We start from the raw sequence: 16,988 nt of genomic DNA, 5'->3' as shown, positions 1-16,988 counted from the left end.
TTAATGTAGTTCATCTGTCAGGGATTCCTTATAATTTTAAAATATTTTCTGAAAGTTAAATTTAATGTCTAGATATGTTATATGATTAAAAAAACCTTTTAAAGGGTTCTACTCAGGGCTTCAACAATAAATTAATCTGTGAATATTTATTTTGACTAGTACGTTACAAGGTGCTTCAGAGTATGAGATGGGACCTGTCCTATAAGAATAATAAGTAGCTGGGAGAATCACTAACATAACGAAGCCATTAAAAAATTAAATGCTAAATTGTTAGAGGTAAAGGAATCCAAAAGAGGAGAGATTATGATGACCTCGACAGACAAACAGCGTCTTAGGGCCGCTCTGGAATGATGAGGATGGTGAAGTGAGTCCTGCGGAGCACTGGAAACCACACTGGTTCCTCACCGGTGGTTAAGCCTCACAGCAAGCAGCTTTTTCCCAATGACAAGGCCAAAGCAGAGCTTAATCATTTACTCTGGATCACAAAGCTGCTCACTGGGCAGCCGACCTTGAAATCAAAGTGGAAGGGATGGTTGAAAACAAGGCAGCCAGCCTAGGTCCAGCTGTACTTTCCAGGCCTTTGATAGATGCTAAGCTTACAGGAAATCATTGTGCTACTGGAAATCTGATTTAGGTGTGACGCATGACCTCTTAGAGTATTGTGCAATACTTGTCCTTGTATTCTTACAAAATGTGCAGTATCCTAGGTGCTCAGTGATAGCTGATTGAGTGAAGGAGAGCTGCATGTTTCCCTATTTACCGGATATTTAATTAGGTTAGTCATTGGGTAAAATTTTAGCAAGCGTGATTCATGAACAAGCTGTAAGTATTACTTGAACAAAATAAGCTCTATCACAATTTAGTATAATTTGTTTCAGCATTTTTTATAATCAAAGGTTTCATATTTTTTAAAAGTACTTTCTTTTTCTATGATGTCTGTGTGGCATTAATTTTGGAAGACATAATAATTACATTTTAGGTTATCTTCTAACAACTTAAAAGTTGAGAAAGTGAAGTATTTTTTATAGCAGAAACCAAACAGAATTGTAACCTGTGTTTAACATAACTTCTGGGGAACTTTAATTTCTTTTTGAGTAGGAATAGGGGCTATCTGAAGTGGCCTTATTTTTAAAATTTTTTAAAGAGTTTATTTATTTTGCGGGCTGCGAACCAAAGTGTCACAGGTTCAATTCCCAGTCAGGGTACCTGCATGGGTTGTAGGCCACTGCCCCCAGCAACTGCACATTAATGTTTCTCTCTCTCTTTCTCCCTCCCTTCCCTCTCTAAAAACAAATAAATAAAATCTTAAAAAAAAGAGTTTATTTGTTTTTAGAAAGAGGGGAAGAGAAGAAGAAAGAGAGGGAGAGAAATATCAATGTGTGGTTGTCTTTCATGTGCCTGCCACCAGGGACTTCGCCCATACCCCAGGCATGTGCTCTGACTGGGAATTGAACCAGCAACCCTTTACTTCACAGGCAGGCACTCAATCCACTGAGCCACGCCAGCCAGGGCTGATGTGGCCCTATTAAGAAAGAAAAGAAAACTGAGATTTCTTTATTCTGGTGTTAATTTGTGTTTTCGGAATATTCCTGAGAGGCCTCTGGACTTGTGTTAAATTTCAGCTAGTGACCTTCAACGTTCATTGCTAATTTCTCTTTGGCTTTAGAGCAAGTGTCTTTTTGGTTTATGCCTTGCCCTCAGGCTCTTGTCTTTCCTTCACCTTCTGGTAAATTAATTACCAGAATATTTTCTTCTGTCTTTTGAATATCAGCCTTGCGTCCTCTTCCTAAGGAATCTGTCATTAGTCAGTGTAAGTTCCTGAGGGTCCCTGGATCAGTCTCTGGGTAACGTCATTCTAGAGAATTTCAGTTATATGTTAGATGTCGGAAGATGTTTTGTTCTGACCTCGTGTTTCCCTTTGCTAAAATATTATTTTTATTACTTACAAATTAATGGGCCAGTTTTTAAACATCAGTTAAATCCCTACGATCACATGACACATTTTCTCCAGAAAAAATTGTACTTTTTAAAAAGTCTACCCGCTCTATCTTTAGAATTAAGATTTCTGTCATAGGCCATTGCCTTACCAATGCAGGCTCTGGCCTCAGGACAGTGTTCTGGTTGTCGGAGCTCGGTCCTTCTCAAGGGTATGTCATCTTGCCTGGGACTTGATAGCAGGACTGGAGCTGGGAATCTTGGCCACCTTAAGTTACTGACCAGAGCACCATTCTTTATTTTCTGTCATTCTTTCATGAGTAAACTGATCCTACAAAGGAAAATTAAAAAAAAATTCATTGCGATTATGGAATTTAAAGCCGCGATTCTTAAAGAACAGAAAGAACACACAGCTGTGGAATCATAGATTATTGGAGAAACTGAAATACAGCTGATTATGAATCTTGATTCTATACAGTCAGGACTCAGGATTGGAAATAATATAAACCTTCTGCATGCTTTTATTGCAAAATATTATTTTCCAGATTGATTGCCGTATTTTAAGAACTAAAGAATAAATTAAAGAAAGAGAGTGAATGATTAGAGAGTGAGGGTTTTCATAATCTAGAGCAAGCCTAAAAAATAATACAGCTTTATTTAGAGAAATTAGGCCAAGCATAGGAAGACATTGTAGACAATTTAGGTAGCTAAATGTTAGACTATTTTAATTACTTATTTAAAAGTATTTGTTGAGCACTTAACTAAATCGTCAGATGCAAAAATAAATTTAAAACATGCCTGTCTGTTTAAGGAACTGAAAGTCCATTAGTAAAATCAGGTAAGCAAATAATTACAGTTCCAAGTGGGTTCTCCTCTCTGATTAACTTGCAGAAGAATGACGTTATTAACGTCCAGAGGAAAAGTCCCATTCAAAGTTATCACAGATTTGATTGCTCAACCCAGTGTGAAATAAGCATGCTCATGAGGGAAGAGTGAGCAGTGTGCTTTGGATACCTAAAAGACAGGGATTAAACTTCTGGAGGGAAGGGCATAGAAAGCTTTCGATGTGTGGAAATGTTTTCCTAGGGTCTTGAAAGGTAAATAGGAGCTTTTCAGCTACAGAAAGGTTATTTGAGGCAAAAAGGTGCCTGGGTGCTTGAAAAAACACATTATTAGTAAGGAGGATTTAGTATAGCAGGGGAATTAGATATGAGAGAGAGGAGGGTCAGGAGATGAGGCAGGCAGGTACAATCAGGAAGTACTTCGGCCTGAAGTCTGAGATAGCATTATTCCACTCCCATACCCCAGTATCCCAGTTAGTCGCCGACAGTGGCCTCTACTACCTGAATCTGTCTTTAGTTAGCAACTTCCCCAAAACTCTACCTTCCCCATTGTTGAAGTCCTGCTCTTCCTCTTTTATCAAGACATTAATGAATCAAATTTATTCATGAATCTCCATCTTCGTTTATATGTGAACATCACTACTCTCCTTGGATGAATCAAGTAAGTGTAATGTTGTCCAAGACCAGGATCTTAACAGGCTGATCTAGAAAGTCTTTTTAGCTCTGGAGAATCCTTTTTGATTAGTATGGAAAGTTCTGGAGCACTGAATGGATCTTGAAAAGTAGATCCTGAGATTTCATGAAAACTCTGTTTCCATGTCAAATGGAAATGCAAAAAAAAATGTAACATGGCCCATATGCAAGGGGCAGTTTTCATGACGTGGCACTGTGACCCCTTGTATAAAGCTTACATCCCACTTTGGTGTTCTCTGAACCCAAGTTCTTCAGTTTTGTATTCCATAACCAAGTACTTCCTCCCTTGCAATGACCACTGATTTGATTTAGTGTCTAGAATTTTGCAAAGTTTCCACTTTACAGGGGAGAATAAATGTTAGTGATAACCACTGTTCCTTTTCTTTTGGCACAGGGTAAATGTTTGCAATTTCTTTTATTTTTTTCTGTTGATTTTTAGAGGAAGTTAAAAAATAATGCCCTTTCCAAATTTTCAGATAGCACTGAGGAATGCTTTAGTCTAAAATAAACAGGAATTTTTGGATGTTCTTATGCTGGTAAGTTCCTGTATTAAAGGACTTCTTTAAATCTTATTTCAATTTCTGATTTGAAGACATCTTCCTTTATAAGTTTTCATTTTATTCAATTTGAAGATTCTGTAAGCCTCTGATATAATTCATGTACTATTTATTCCAAAGAATATGACTTCTGCTGTTATAAACAAGCAGGATGGTATGCAGTTTCTTTCTTTCTTTCTTTCTCTCTTCTCTTCTCTTCTCTTCTCTTTCCAGCTTTAACATATTTACAACAGCAGTGTGGGCCAATGTACCAGAAAACAATAATTATCTAAAATAGGAGAGATAAACTTAACATTTTTTGCCAGTAGGGCTATTTGATGCAAATAGCACCCAGGTTTCATTCCCAAAGTGGGAGATGAATGGATACTTCTGTAGATGATGACGACTTCCGATGACGGTGATGATGGTGATGGTAATAGCCAACCTTCACTGAGGGCAAGAGAAGGATGCTATGTAGAGTTCTTCTCATGCATTATCTCATTTAATTTTCACAATTCTTTGCTGTTTCATTTATCAGATTGGCAGAGATGTTTGGGTCTAATTTTGGGAGAGATCTGACGACCTAATCAATGCATTCCATAACAGCAGTGTTTCTCAAGTTTGAGAAATTAAAAGGCTTTTTTTTCAGTGAGGATTAAAATTGTACCCTGTTAGTTATAAATGTACAAAATATGAAACCTTTCTTATAATACATGCCTCATATAATTATAAAATCAAAGAAACTTTAGACATGCACTGCAAAATTTAACTAAACACATTAAAATTGGAATTAAGAGTGCTAATTCAATGTCACAGATGATGATGTTTTGTTGAAACTAACTTTGTACAAAGTGTGTCTGTGTTATGCTTATGTTTTCCTGTGTCATATGACAGCCAGCTTTCCTCACTGCTTCTTTATTTAAACAATTTCAGAACTTCACATGGCATGGCATGGCCTTATTAGACCTTTTTTGACAAGACAGTGTCGTGTTCATCTAAGTCCACCTTTTCGTACTTCTTTGTACCTCTTTGTACATGTGGACAACACATGGGCATCAAGTGCTCCTAACTTCAGAGATTATCATGTGAAGAAAGAGAAAATTTAATTTTTAAAAGTCTTGTAGAGAATTTGTAGTTGCCCAGAGTTTCTTAGCCATATCTTTCTGCCTTCCCCTCACCCAACATGCTAATTAAATTAATGCAGTGGAAAATAAGAAAATTAATAGTTAGATGCTGTGCTAGGCTCTTTAGATAAGCTATCTAATTTAACCTAGAGCGACCCTAGGACCTAGGTAGTCTTGTTATTTCTCCTTGATAGATGAGGACACTGAACCTTGGGCATATCGAGTAAATGACTCCCCAGATCACATGACTAGTAGACAATCAAACTAATTTTAAACCCAAGTTCAAAAATAGTACCACAGCCAATAATACGTCTACCAGTAGCTTTATTTCTATAAAAATGATTCCATAAATATGTATAGTGTGCCTTCTAGTGCATCAAGTACCAGGCCAGATACTTCCCATCTATAATAATCTTTACAAAAATCTCAGCCAAGTAACACTATCATCTGCCCTTAATAAGCTAAGGAGGCTTAAGGCTACCCTTTCAGAAAGTTACTCCCCACCTTAAAAAACATAAATATTTAAAGACTTATTGTAAAGGACAATTTTAAAAGCAGAATTTAAAATAGTGTCTGTCCTGGAGCTTCAGGGGCTTGATTTATATTTTTCAGAGAAAAACAACAACTAAGAGATCTTCTATTTATATTATTTTTCAAAAATAAAAACTTAAAAAACCTTACTAGAAGACAGGCCTGTTAAGCTCTGGAAGGGCCTCTGTTGTCTGTGATCCAGGACAAAAGGGCAGGAAATAAACGCCTTGTGAAAGTAGGTTCTCTCCATTAAAAACATTTTTGGTCAGCAAATTTTGAGGTAAATTTATCTATGTAAATACTTCATTTACTAGTAGGGCTATTTAGGAGAAGATTTGTTTACACTAGAGTACCAAAGGAAATGTAATCCAAATTACGGGCATAATGACTCTCATTGATATTCTTGCAGTGCCCTCTGGCTTAGGTGCATCTGTAAAACGACTTTTTGAAAAAATCTCTGGGTCACTGTCATATAATGTATGAGATTATGGACAGTACATGAGAGCTCAGACAGTTACGTGAACTCCAGGTGAGCGTATATGTGTGAGTGTGTATGTATGTTTACATAGGTAGACACATAACACACGTGAGCATGTGTGAAACCCACAAATCCAACTGGGGGTTCATATGCTTTTGAACACTGGTGGGTTTTTATTTTGAATTGATGCTACTGATATGTTCAACTATTACTCCGTACAGAGCAGAAATTATTGCTTTGGGTGTGAACAATTGTTTAAAGCCTTTTTATTTATTACTTTTGTTTGAAGGATAATACATGATAATGGTAAACACATACTAAAGTTGAAAAAGTCTCCCTGTGTTACATGTTAAAGTTTCATGGAAGGTTGTTGCTTTGTTTTGTTTTTCATCTCTGTCACTTGGATGCAATCTTCTTGTAGGTTTTATTACTCAGAACTCTTCACTGGTTACTTGCTAGGTCCTGGAAGGACATGGTGTTAACAAAAGTGGCAGAGTCCCTGACTTGGTGGAACTGGTGAGCCAGACAGTTAGCTATCAAGTATATGATCCCAAATTGTGGTGAGGACAGAGAGGACCTTGCCAGATAGAGTATGCAAGGTTAAGCAGGCCTCTGTCAGGTGGGGATGGGACACCGAAAAAGAAAGAGGGCCACCAGAATGCAGATGTCACAGACGTTGGAAGGCATTGAGTATGGTGGTCACATAAAGCTAGTGTTGGCTCAGGTGGGCCATTCACTTGAACAAGCCAGAGGGCTTTTCATATCATCTCAGGGAGAATCAGCCAGGGGCACCTGCAAACTTAAGAGAGAGATGAAAGAAAGAGACTGATCAGGAAAAGGTACAGGAGTGAGAGAGGAACAGGTGGGAGTGTTGACCGAGAGAGCTAGGTTATGGGGTGCCTGTGGGTTCAAGGCAGAGGGAGTAAGGGATTCAGAAAGTATCAAATGTTGCTTTCTTTCAAGACAAACACTCTACAGAGTCATTGACTGTAGCAGTTAAGCAGTCATTAGTGGCCTTATCAACAGCAATATCTCTGTCCCTAGTGTCTATTGAATTTCTAGGATCTTAGAAAAAGAATTATACAACGAAAGAGTCTCATAAACTAGTCATTTTCTTAATGGTGGTGGAACTCCTGTAGGCATTATTATTACCGTTCTTCAGGTTAATCGTGTAATCCCTGTTTGTGAGAAGGAGCCAAATTGTAGCCTGGAAGGAGGAAGAGAGCAAGGAGAAAGATTATTCAAGCTACCTCAAGGAAATGGACAGTGGACACAGGCTCATCTGGAATGTTTAAGTGACAGGATTTACCTTAAGTAGCTTATACACAAAATGACTTGGGTTGGTTGCTGATTAAGGAAATGCATGCCAGCTTGTCAGAATGCCAGTGGTTTGTTAATTATTTAGCAATAAAAAAGGTTTAATTCTTCCCCTGCTTTGGGCTAATGGGAAGATGAGAGGTGGAGGAGGGGAGGCAGGTCAAAGCCCTGCTGTTCTTGGAAAGCTTTCTGTTGTGAAGCAAGATGATGGAGTGACTGTCACGGACAGCTGTCCCTCCCCTCTGAGTGCTCTACTCCTTGTCCTCACTCACTCTCGCCCTTCCTAGACTTCCTACTTCAGTCTCCGAGGAGCAGAGGAGGAACTTTCAGCTTCTGCACACCTGCATTTTTGCTCACTAGCACTTTTAGTGTGTTCCTTTAGGAATGGCAGATACATATTTTCCTACATTCTTTTTCTTAAAGCAAGGAGGAAAAAAAGAGAGAGAGGAAGGAGGGAAGTAGCAAAAATTGGCAGGAAACCATGAAAGAAAATGAGTTTGACAGATTTGTTCAGTTCTGGATTTCTGTCTTCCTGTTTCCTAAATCTGGCAGAAAGCTAAGGCTCTGCCCCTACAATGAGTAAAATCCCTAAGGCCTCTGTCTGAAAAGAGGGGAGACACACATCATTTTCTCTCCAAATTATCAGAGGAACATCCATGCAGACAGAACCCAGACACAAATCATTATCTTCAAATTATTGGCGGGAAATCAAATTAATGCTCGAGGCCTTAAAATGGGTGGGCTAATGTGGAGGAGAAAAAAATAATTGAAAAACAGAACATCTCATGAATAATAAATACATAAAATCCAGTTGTAATTTAATTCAGATCCTACCACTAATGGATTGCTCATCATTAGTGGTGTGGTATACTTTTTATAATTTCCTGATATCTCACCTCTCTACCTGTGCGCTCTCTCCTAAAACATTTATCTTATGATGTTTAATTACTTGTTTATACTTTGTTGGGTCCAGTTAGGCTGTGAGCTTCATGAGACCTGAGACCAGGCATACTGCATTCTCAGTGCTCAACTCATAGTAGGTATTCCAGAGGCTCCTGTGAACATCCAAAGCTGTGTAGCAGATTTTATTTTGCAGACTTTTTTTTTATCTAGTTAGGGGTCCAACTTTGTAATGGTGTTATCTTCTCAGATGCCCTGGCTCAACACTTCGCTGTCTGCATTCTGTACCTGGCTCCTCTGGGCACTGGTTGATTGAAGTCCCCGGCTGTCTGATGGAATGCACACCGGGCTTCAAGTTAGTGAAATCCCCGTGCAAATCTTGGCTCTGCTTCACTCTGGAAGGACCTTAGCAAGTTTCCCCACCCTTCCCAGCCTTAGCAATTAAATATGATAACTATACCTACCTACTGGGGTGTGAAATGATGCAAATAACTATGAATGCACTTTATAAACTATAAAGGTGGTAGTTGTAGTTGGGCTTATAAGAGAGTAAAGCAGTAGCTGCAAATACTGTACTTCTTATGCAACTTTTGGCAAGGTGATATATATATGGAGAGAGAGAGAGGGAATTTTCTTTGCCTGTGGAATTTCTTTGTGACTCAAAGATATGTCCCTAAACCACACCCGGGTTTCCTTCCATCGCTAATTCTGTGCCAGTTGGGTTTGCTGTCCAATTCGTTGCCTTGCTTCTTACTTACCTGACCTATCCCTGCCTATTAGGCTTCTTGTGGCTGTCAGTACACAGGATTTCTTTAAGGTAAACCTCTGATTTTTTGTATTTTCTTCTGGAGGGTTGCTGGTATCCCATTTTTATAGAGTTCCCAAGAAACAGGACCTCCAGTGTTGGTCAAGTTGGGATGGGGAACTAGGCGACTAGCTCCTGAGATGTGTCCAGGTAAGTTGGACAGTCAGCACTGAATGAGCTCAGACTCATTATGGTGGTGGTTCCACCCCTGCATGGAACATGGTGATGCCTATGTTTCTCATCTGCTGGTGGGCAGATAGCTCCTCCCTTCTGTGTATGTTGTAGTATCGTTGTAGTACTGGTATCAAATACCGTAAGCTTGTGAGAGCCCAAGGACCGAACACTGATAATTTGTGGGTGAGATATCAAAGTTAGTCTTTCAGTCCAAGATCTCAGGGAGGAGTGCATGAAATAATTCACCTAGGAAGGATAAGGTGCCCTGGAAAGTGGCATTAAAGTGAAGTGGTTGTCACTGTCTTGGTTCTGGACACCTGACCCTTGGAATAAAGATAAAAGGGGGGATTGCTACAGAAAGAGTACCAAATGAGGAGGAGGGGAGCTCCCATGGAAAGAATGAAATTCAACAGAGAGTGGGAGTAATATTAGAGGTTCAGAATGAAATGGATACTTTTTTCCAGTTAAAAAATGATCACAGAGAACTTTTTAGATTGTTCTCTCAAAAAATGTTGAAGAAGAATGTCAAGTTCCAGATTAACATGAGAAGCAAAGGTTTGGATCACAGTGTTATCAAATTTCCAAAGTTTAAAATACTAGAATATAAAGGTATGTATAAAAATTTTTGCATAAATTCTGAAATAATGTGCATCTCCCCAATTAAAAAAATGTGTCAAAATTACTATGATTTCAGAATGGTCGAACTGAACGAATTTTCATGGTGGTTCTGCCGCATATGGTAAATGTCCTCAGTCATTTGTCAGTCTTAGTCATGGAATCAAGGGAGAATCCAGGAATATGCCCCTTGTGTAATATGTGATAATGCTGTGCCTTCTTCTCCAAAAATACCAAAGAGAGAGAAAGAATAAAAATGGTTTATTATATAGTAGGGAAAAGACTTGTCTTTTTCTTATTTAATCTAAGTGTCTTAAATAGATTTCAGAGTGAATAGCTTTTTACCAACATAGTGCCTACCAGGTTTTGTCAAATTAGTCACTAGTTAATGGAATAGCACGGGATCTCATTCACTATGATGAGTTAGTTCCTGCCCTCTGCATCTCTGCTTTAGTTGGAGGGCATTTCTTGTCAGCCTTCTTAATACCAAGTTTAGTTTTTAAGCTGCTAGTTCTGATCAATAGAAGCTAATGTTATTGTCTTCATGTATGAACATTAGGTGTCATAACCTTACCACAAGGCTTAATGAAGCTATTTTGGTTATGCTGTTAACACTTCCACTTTTAATACTGAGTGTCTGCATTATCTGCTGTCTGAGCAAATTCAGTTTATTTTTAATTTGTCGATAAGTTTTGTACTGGTTAGAAACATTTATCTGTGTGTTCCTTCTCAGAGTGTTCAAAGCGGCCTTGACAGTGATATTACGAGTGTTTGTGAGTGTGCATTTGTTAAGTTCATGTACTTGGATCTCCAGAAATATATACTACTTATCATTTGGACACTCTGGAACATTCTTCATATTTATAAACAAACATTTTGCATGATAATGATAGTCATAACTTATATCAAATAACTCTGATATTTTTATTTCCTATTTACAATTGGCTTTTGAAATTTGAAATGCTGTTTGAAGTGGTTGAGGACCGGGGTCTTTTTGCCCCCGCAGATCTACTCTGCCCCCTGGGGCTGACCCTTGTGGACTACAGCACTGGGCTCCTTTGCCCTCTATTTTTGGATGGATGCAGCCAATTAAATCCTTGCCTAAGGCTGGAGAGAAAGAGGACAAATGAATCAGGACATTTCTTAAGCTGTTATTTATTTATTTATTTATTTATTTATTTATTTATTTATTTATTTATTTATTTATTTATTTAGAGATAGGGCATGGGAAGGAGAGAAACATTGATGTGTGAGAGAATCATTGAGTGCCTCCTTACTCCTCCAACTGGAGACCTGTCCACAACCCACCCGTGTGCCCTGACTGGCAGTTCAGTCTTCAGGTTGATGCCCAACCAAGTGAACCACCCCAGTCAGGGCTGGACATTTTTGACTCTATTTCCCCATATGTGGAATGGCTTTAGACTAGTGTCACCAGACTACACTTTGGGTTCTAGTCAGCTTTTTTTGTTGATAATTCTTCCCACTGCATTTTGAATATCAATACCTAGATTCTTAATACCTGAAACTCATAAATAATTTTTGTTTCACCATACCTAGATAATTCATTATTTCATAAGTAAGAAAATAGAGGCTCTTATAAGGTGATGGGCCTTGCTTAAGAATAATAGTACCACTTGATTCTCAGGAAGATTTAGTACTTTTAATCATAATTTTGAACAGAAAGGAAATTATTTTTCTTTAGAGAGTAGATGCTTTATAGAGCTTGATAAGATGACTACTTTTAGTCAAAGTAAAATTAAGCATTACCCTGTTCCAAAACCAAAGATATTACAAAAAAGAAAATTATAGATCAATATCCTTGATGAAAATAGATGCAGAAATCCTCAACAAAATATTAGCAGATTGAATCCAATGATACATTAAGAAGATCATGCACCATGATCAACTGGGATTTATTCCAGGGATGCAAGGTTGGTTCAATGTCAGCAAGTCAATTAACATGGTACACCATGTAAACAAAATGAAGGACAGCAATCTTATGATCATATAGTAGATGTAGGAAAAGCATTTGAGAAAATCCAACATATATTTGTGATGAAAACTCTCAGCAAGGTGGGATTAGAAGGAACATACCTCAACATAATAAAGACCACATATGACAAACACACAGGTAATGTCATACTCAATTGGGAAAGACTAAATTGTTTTCCTTAAGATCAGGAACAAGATAAAGATGTCTAGTTTCACCACTTTTATTTATCATAGTAATGGAGATCCTAGCCACAGCAATCATACAAGAAAATAAATAAAAGTTATCCAAATTGGAAAGAAGTAAAACTGCCTTTATTTTCAGACGACATGTTACTATGCATAGAAACCCTAGTGATTCCACCAGAAATTCTGAGAATTGATAAATGAATTCAGTCAAGTTGCAGGGTAAAAAATTAATATTCAGAAATCAGTTATATTTTGTATATGCCAATAATGAACTATCAGAAAGGGAAACTAAGAAAACAACTCCATTTACAGTTACATCAATAAATAAATAAATAAATAAAATGCCTAAGAATAAATTTAACCAAGGAGGTAAAAAACCTGTATTCAGAAAAATTTAAGACACTGTTGAAAGAAATTGAGGAAGATACAAATAAATGGAAGCACATGCTGTGCCCATGGATAGGAAGAATTAACATCTTTAAATTGTCCATACTACCCAAAGCAATATATAGATTTAATACAATCCCTATCAAAATACCAATGGCATTTTTCACGTAACTAGAACAAATAATTCCAAAAATTTTACATTGGAACAACAACAACAAAAACCCTGAATAGCCACTACAGTTTTAAGAGAAAAAAAGCATCAAGTTGGAGTTAGCATGTTACCTGGTGTCAAACTATACTGTAAGGCTAAACCAATCAAAATGGCATGGTATTGGCATAAAAACAGATGTATAAATCAATGGAACAGATTACAGAGCCCAGTCTGGTCAGTTAATCTGTGACAAAATAAATAGGGTAAAGACAGCTTATTCTATAAATGGTGTTGGGAACATTGGACAGATACATGCAAAAAAAAAATGAAGGTAGATTACCTTCTTACACCATACACAAGAATAAACTCAAAATGGATTAAAGACTTAAATATAATGCCCCAAATTATAAAACTAGGAAAAAACAGAGATAGTAAACTCTCTGATACTGCTTTTTGTAATGTTTTTTTTCTGATATATCTCTTCTGATAAGGGAAACACAAGAAAAAATAAATAAATTGGGACTACATCAAACTGAAAGCTTTTGCACAGCCAAGGAAATAGTCAACAAAATTAAAAGACAAGCTACTGATAGGGAGAAGCTATTTGCCATTGATGCATCCCAAAATGTATAAATAACTCATACAGCTTAACCTCCCGAAAACAAACCAATTAAAAAATGGGCTGAGGACTTAGGTAAACATTTCTCCTAAGAAGACATACAGATGGCCAGCAGGCATATGAAAAGATGCTCAACGTCACCAATCATCAGAGAAACACAAATTAAAACCATGTCATCTCAGTAAATTTAATAAAAAGAAAAAACTCATAATGAATTATCGCCATACACCTGTCAGAATCCCTATCATCAACAAATCCACAAACAAGAGTTGGCAATGATGTGGAGAAAGGGAAACCCTTTTGCACTGTTGATGGGAATGTAAATTGGTGCAGTCACCACAGAAAACAGTATAGAGGATTCCTCAGAAATTAAAAAAAAATAGCAGTTTCACTTCTGGATATTTATTTGAAGAAAACCAAAACACTAATTTAAAAAGATATATGTACCCTATGTTCATTGCAGCATTATTTGCAATAGCTAAGCTAGGAAAGCAACCTAAGTTCCCATTAGTAGGCAATTAGAGAGAAAAGTTGTTTTATATATATATATGTGTGTGTGTGTGTGTGTGTGTGTGTGTGTGTGTGTGCATATATGTGATATATATATAATTAAATCATTAAAAATGAAATCACCATTTGTGACAACATGGATGGATCTAGAGAGCATTATGCTAAGTGAAATAAGTCTGAGAAAGACAAATACCATATGATTTCACTATATGTGGCATCTAAAGAACAAAATAAGTGAACAAACAAAATAGACAAACCCATAGACACAGAGTACAAACTGACGGTTGCCAGATGGAAGGGGCATTGGGGGCTGGGTCAGAAGGGGAAGCGAGTCCGAAGTACAAGTTGGTAGTTACAGAGTAGTCATGGGGATGTGAGGTGCAGTAGGGAACATAGACAATAATGTAATGGCTGTGTATGGTGCCAGGTGAGTGCTGGATTTATGGGGTGGTGGGGAGTCACTATGTAAATTATATGGATGTGTGACCATTATTCTGTGTGCCTGAAATTAATATAAAATAATGTTGAATGTCCTTTGTAACTGAAAGTTGTCTAAATTTTAAAAAATAAAGTTAAAACTAGGTGAGAATTATTATTTTAAAATTAGTCAGTTGAAAGTAGCCCAAATGTCCATTAACTAATGAATGCATACTCATACATGAAATGTGTATTCATCTGATAGAGCACTATTCTATCATAAAAAGAAATGAAGTACAGATACATGCTACAGCATGGATGAACTTTGAAAACATGCTAAGTAAAAGAAGATAGCCACAAAGGACCATGCACTGTGTGACTCCACTTGCATGAAATGTAAAACACAGACAAATCTGTACAGACAGCAAGTAGATTAGTGTGTGCCTATGGCTGGGAGGTAGGGAGTTGGGATCAGGTGGATAAAGGAGGTATGATAGCTAAGGCTTTGGGAGGGTAAACAATTGTTCTAAAATTGATTTTGGTAATGGGTGTACAACTCTGTGAATATGCTAAAATCCATTGAATTGTATATTTTGAATGGGTGAGTTGTACATAGAATTATATCTCAATAAAGTGTTAAAAATTAGTATTACTACAAGTAAAAAGCAAAACCAAAACACAAAAATATACATTGTATTACCAATGTGTACATGCAATTATTTGCTTTCAGCCTCTGTGAATTTTTAAAAATAAATTTTTTATTATTATTACTAGCAAGTATATAAATCCATGCAATGTATTTGTTAGTGCATTTGTAGAGGTTGTTTTCCCCTACAGATTTTATAGTTTTGGTTTGTGAGGAGAAGGATCCAAGAAGAAAAGTAAATTTCTATAATATTCCTATTTTAGGCTTTTATTTCAATTGTTACTTGAAATTTACTTTTGGCTTTTTTATTTTATGGGATTTGCCAGGACTTTCCTACTGGAGAAGCATATACGTAAATGCTGCAAGCATCCTTCTGAATGCTAAAGGTGCTCATGTTGTGGATTTCAGATTCTGACAATCAACATTTTTTGTAACTTACATATTAAATTTTTTCCACCTGATTTGATGGTAAAGCTTATCCTTTGTATAATTCAGCTTCAGCTTGACTATAATAGAAATCATTATTCATACAGTAGAGTAGTACCAGATTTTCAGTGGCACCTAAACTGAAAAGAGAATTAGTAAAATGGTTTTAATTACATGCTTGTCTGTCTGATAGTCAGTAAGAAAAGGGGAGTTTTGCCTTTGAAAAGCGAAAGAGGCCTATGTGGAGAAAGGGGTTGTCAATACAATTCCATGCATTGCTATCAAGAATCATTCAGAAAATCGTTGATGCATTAAACGTAAGAGCCTTCGTTTGAACTCTTTCTTGAAAGGTGGCAATCTTAAAATCTAAAAATACTGATTAGAAACCTGTTTTTCCTTAATAATGTACAATTGGTGTTCTCTTTATGAAATAACTGCATTTTTGAAGCTTATAGGTAATTAGGTTTGAAGATAAAATTATTTTATATTTAGTAAATGTCTGCTCTAAGTCTTTTCTTCTGTGCAGTTGAAATGTGCCATCCAGTTCAATCCTGTTGAGTTACAGTTTTTCAGATAAATATTTTGAATTTAAAAATAATTACTCTAAAGGCAATGACTAAGTACTTTTCAAATGGTTAGTAACAGAGAGTTGTGGCATAAATGGCATTCGAGTCCAGAAACATGGCAAGCCCTCAAATATTTGATAAGGAAGTAGGGAGGGGGGTGTAGCCCCAGCCCTATCACCCCCCCCCCACTTTAGTTGGAATGCTACAGGATGACTCCTTCCTCAGATTTGCTACTTATCTCAGTGAATAATCATGGGAGACTAAAACTTAATTCTGTGATGTTCCTCAAACCCCTAGCATTTAAGTCAAGCATTACCTCCAAGAAATACATGCTAGGGTATCCTGCTTTTCTGAGTCATTAATTACCTCATTACTCGGGAGACTACTGAGCTCTTTCTAAGACTCCCTTTCTTATAGTCTTCTGTAGAATTTAATATGGAAGAATTGGACAGGATGATGATGATGATATGAAGGGGATGTTGTTGACCGACCTTATAGAATAGGTTGATATAATATTTCTTATAAAGCCCTGGCTGGCGTAGTTCAGTGGATTGAGCGTGGGCTGCGAACCAAAGTGTCGCAGGTTCGATTCCCAGTCAGGGCACATGCCTGGGTTGCAGGCCACGGCCCCCAGCAACTGCACATTGATTTCTCTCTCTCTCTCTCTCTCTCTCTCTCTCTCTCTCTCTCTCTCTCTCTTTCTCCCTCCCTTCCCTCTCTAAAATAAATAAATAAATAAAATCTTAAAAAAATATTTCTTATAATGTGAGTGAGCACCTTGGGAAAACAAAGGACCAATTCCATAGCAAGTGATCATGGATTTCCTTGGAGGTGGACAATGACTGAATTATCAGTCAGCCAGCATTCTTAGCATTTGAGCCAGTGTCTGAGAATGCAGCACAGTAATCGCTCTTCCATATTAGGAGATAGATGCATTTGTAGTTGAAAATAGAGGTTCTTTTGAAAGATTCCTCTATTAGAGTTCCTCTAAAATGGATTCTTCTTAAAATGTAACTTAAGTGCCTTTCTTAGGAAGCCATTTTCTGTAATTAAGTGTTGTTTGGATATACCTTAATCAATCTGCATCCCGATGTGTGGGTGTTACAGTATATTGTATAGATACTCCTTTGTGAAGCCT

At 37.1% G+C, this 16,988-nt stretch overlaps 1 protein-coding gene across 2 annotated transcripts in view; it reads left to right on the top strand.

Moving 5' to 3' along the window:
- CDH2 (cadherin 2) overlaps nucleotides 1-16,988 on the top strand; it is a 207,462-nt gene that overhangs the window by 89,065 nt on the left and 101,409 nt on the right. Inside the window, exon 1 of one of the 2 annotated variants that reach the window (XM_045849644.1) lies at nucleotides 797-822. The exons of the other annotated variant lie outside the window; for it this stretch is intronic. Within the exon in view, the coding sequence (XP_045705600.1) occupies nucleotides 812-822 (11 nt within the window). The 5' untranslated portion in view covers nucleotides 797-811. Of the gene's footprint in view, nucleotides 1-796; nucleotides 823-16,988 lie in introns of those variants that run through there. 2 annotated transcript variants of the gene reach the window in all.

Source organism: Phyllostomus hastatus, unplaced genomic scaffold, assembly GCF_019186645.2.
Source record: "Phyllostomus hastatus isolate PE091 unplaced genomic scaffold, TTU_PhHast_1.1 phas_contig_80, whole genome shotgun sequence".
Taxonomy (NCBI): Eukaryota; Metazoa; Chordata; class Mammalia; order Chiroptera; family Phyllostomidae; genus Phyllostomus; species Phyllostomus hastatus.
Note: the sequence above shows the minus strand (reverse complement) of the source record. Positions and strands in the feature narration are given on the sequence as shown.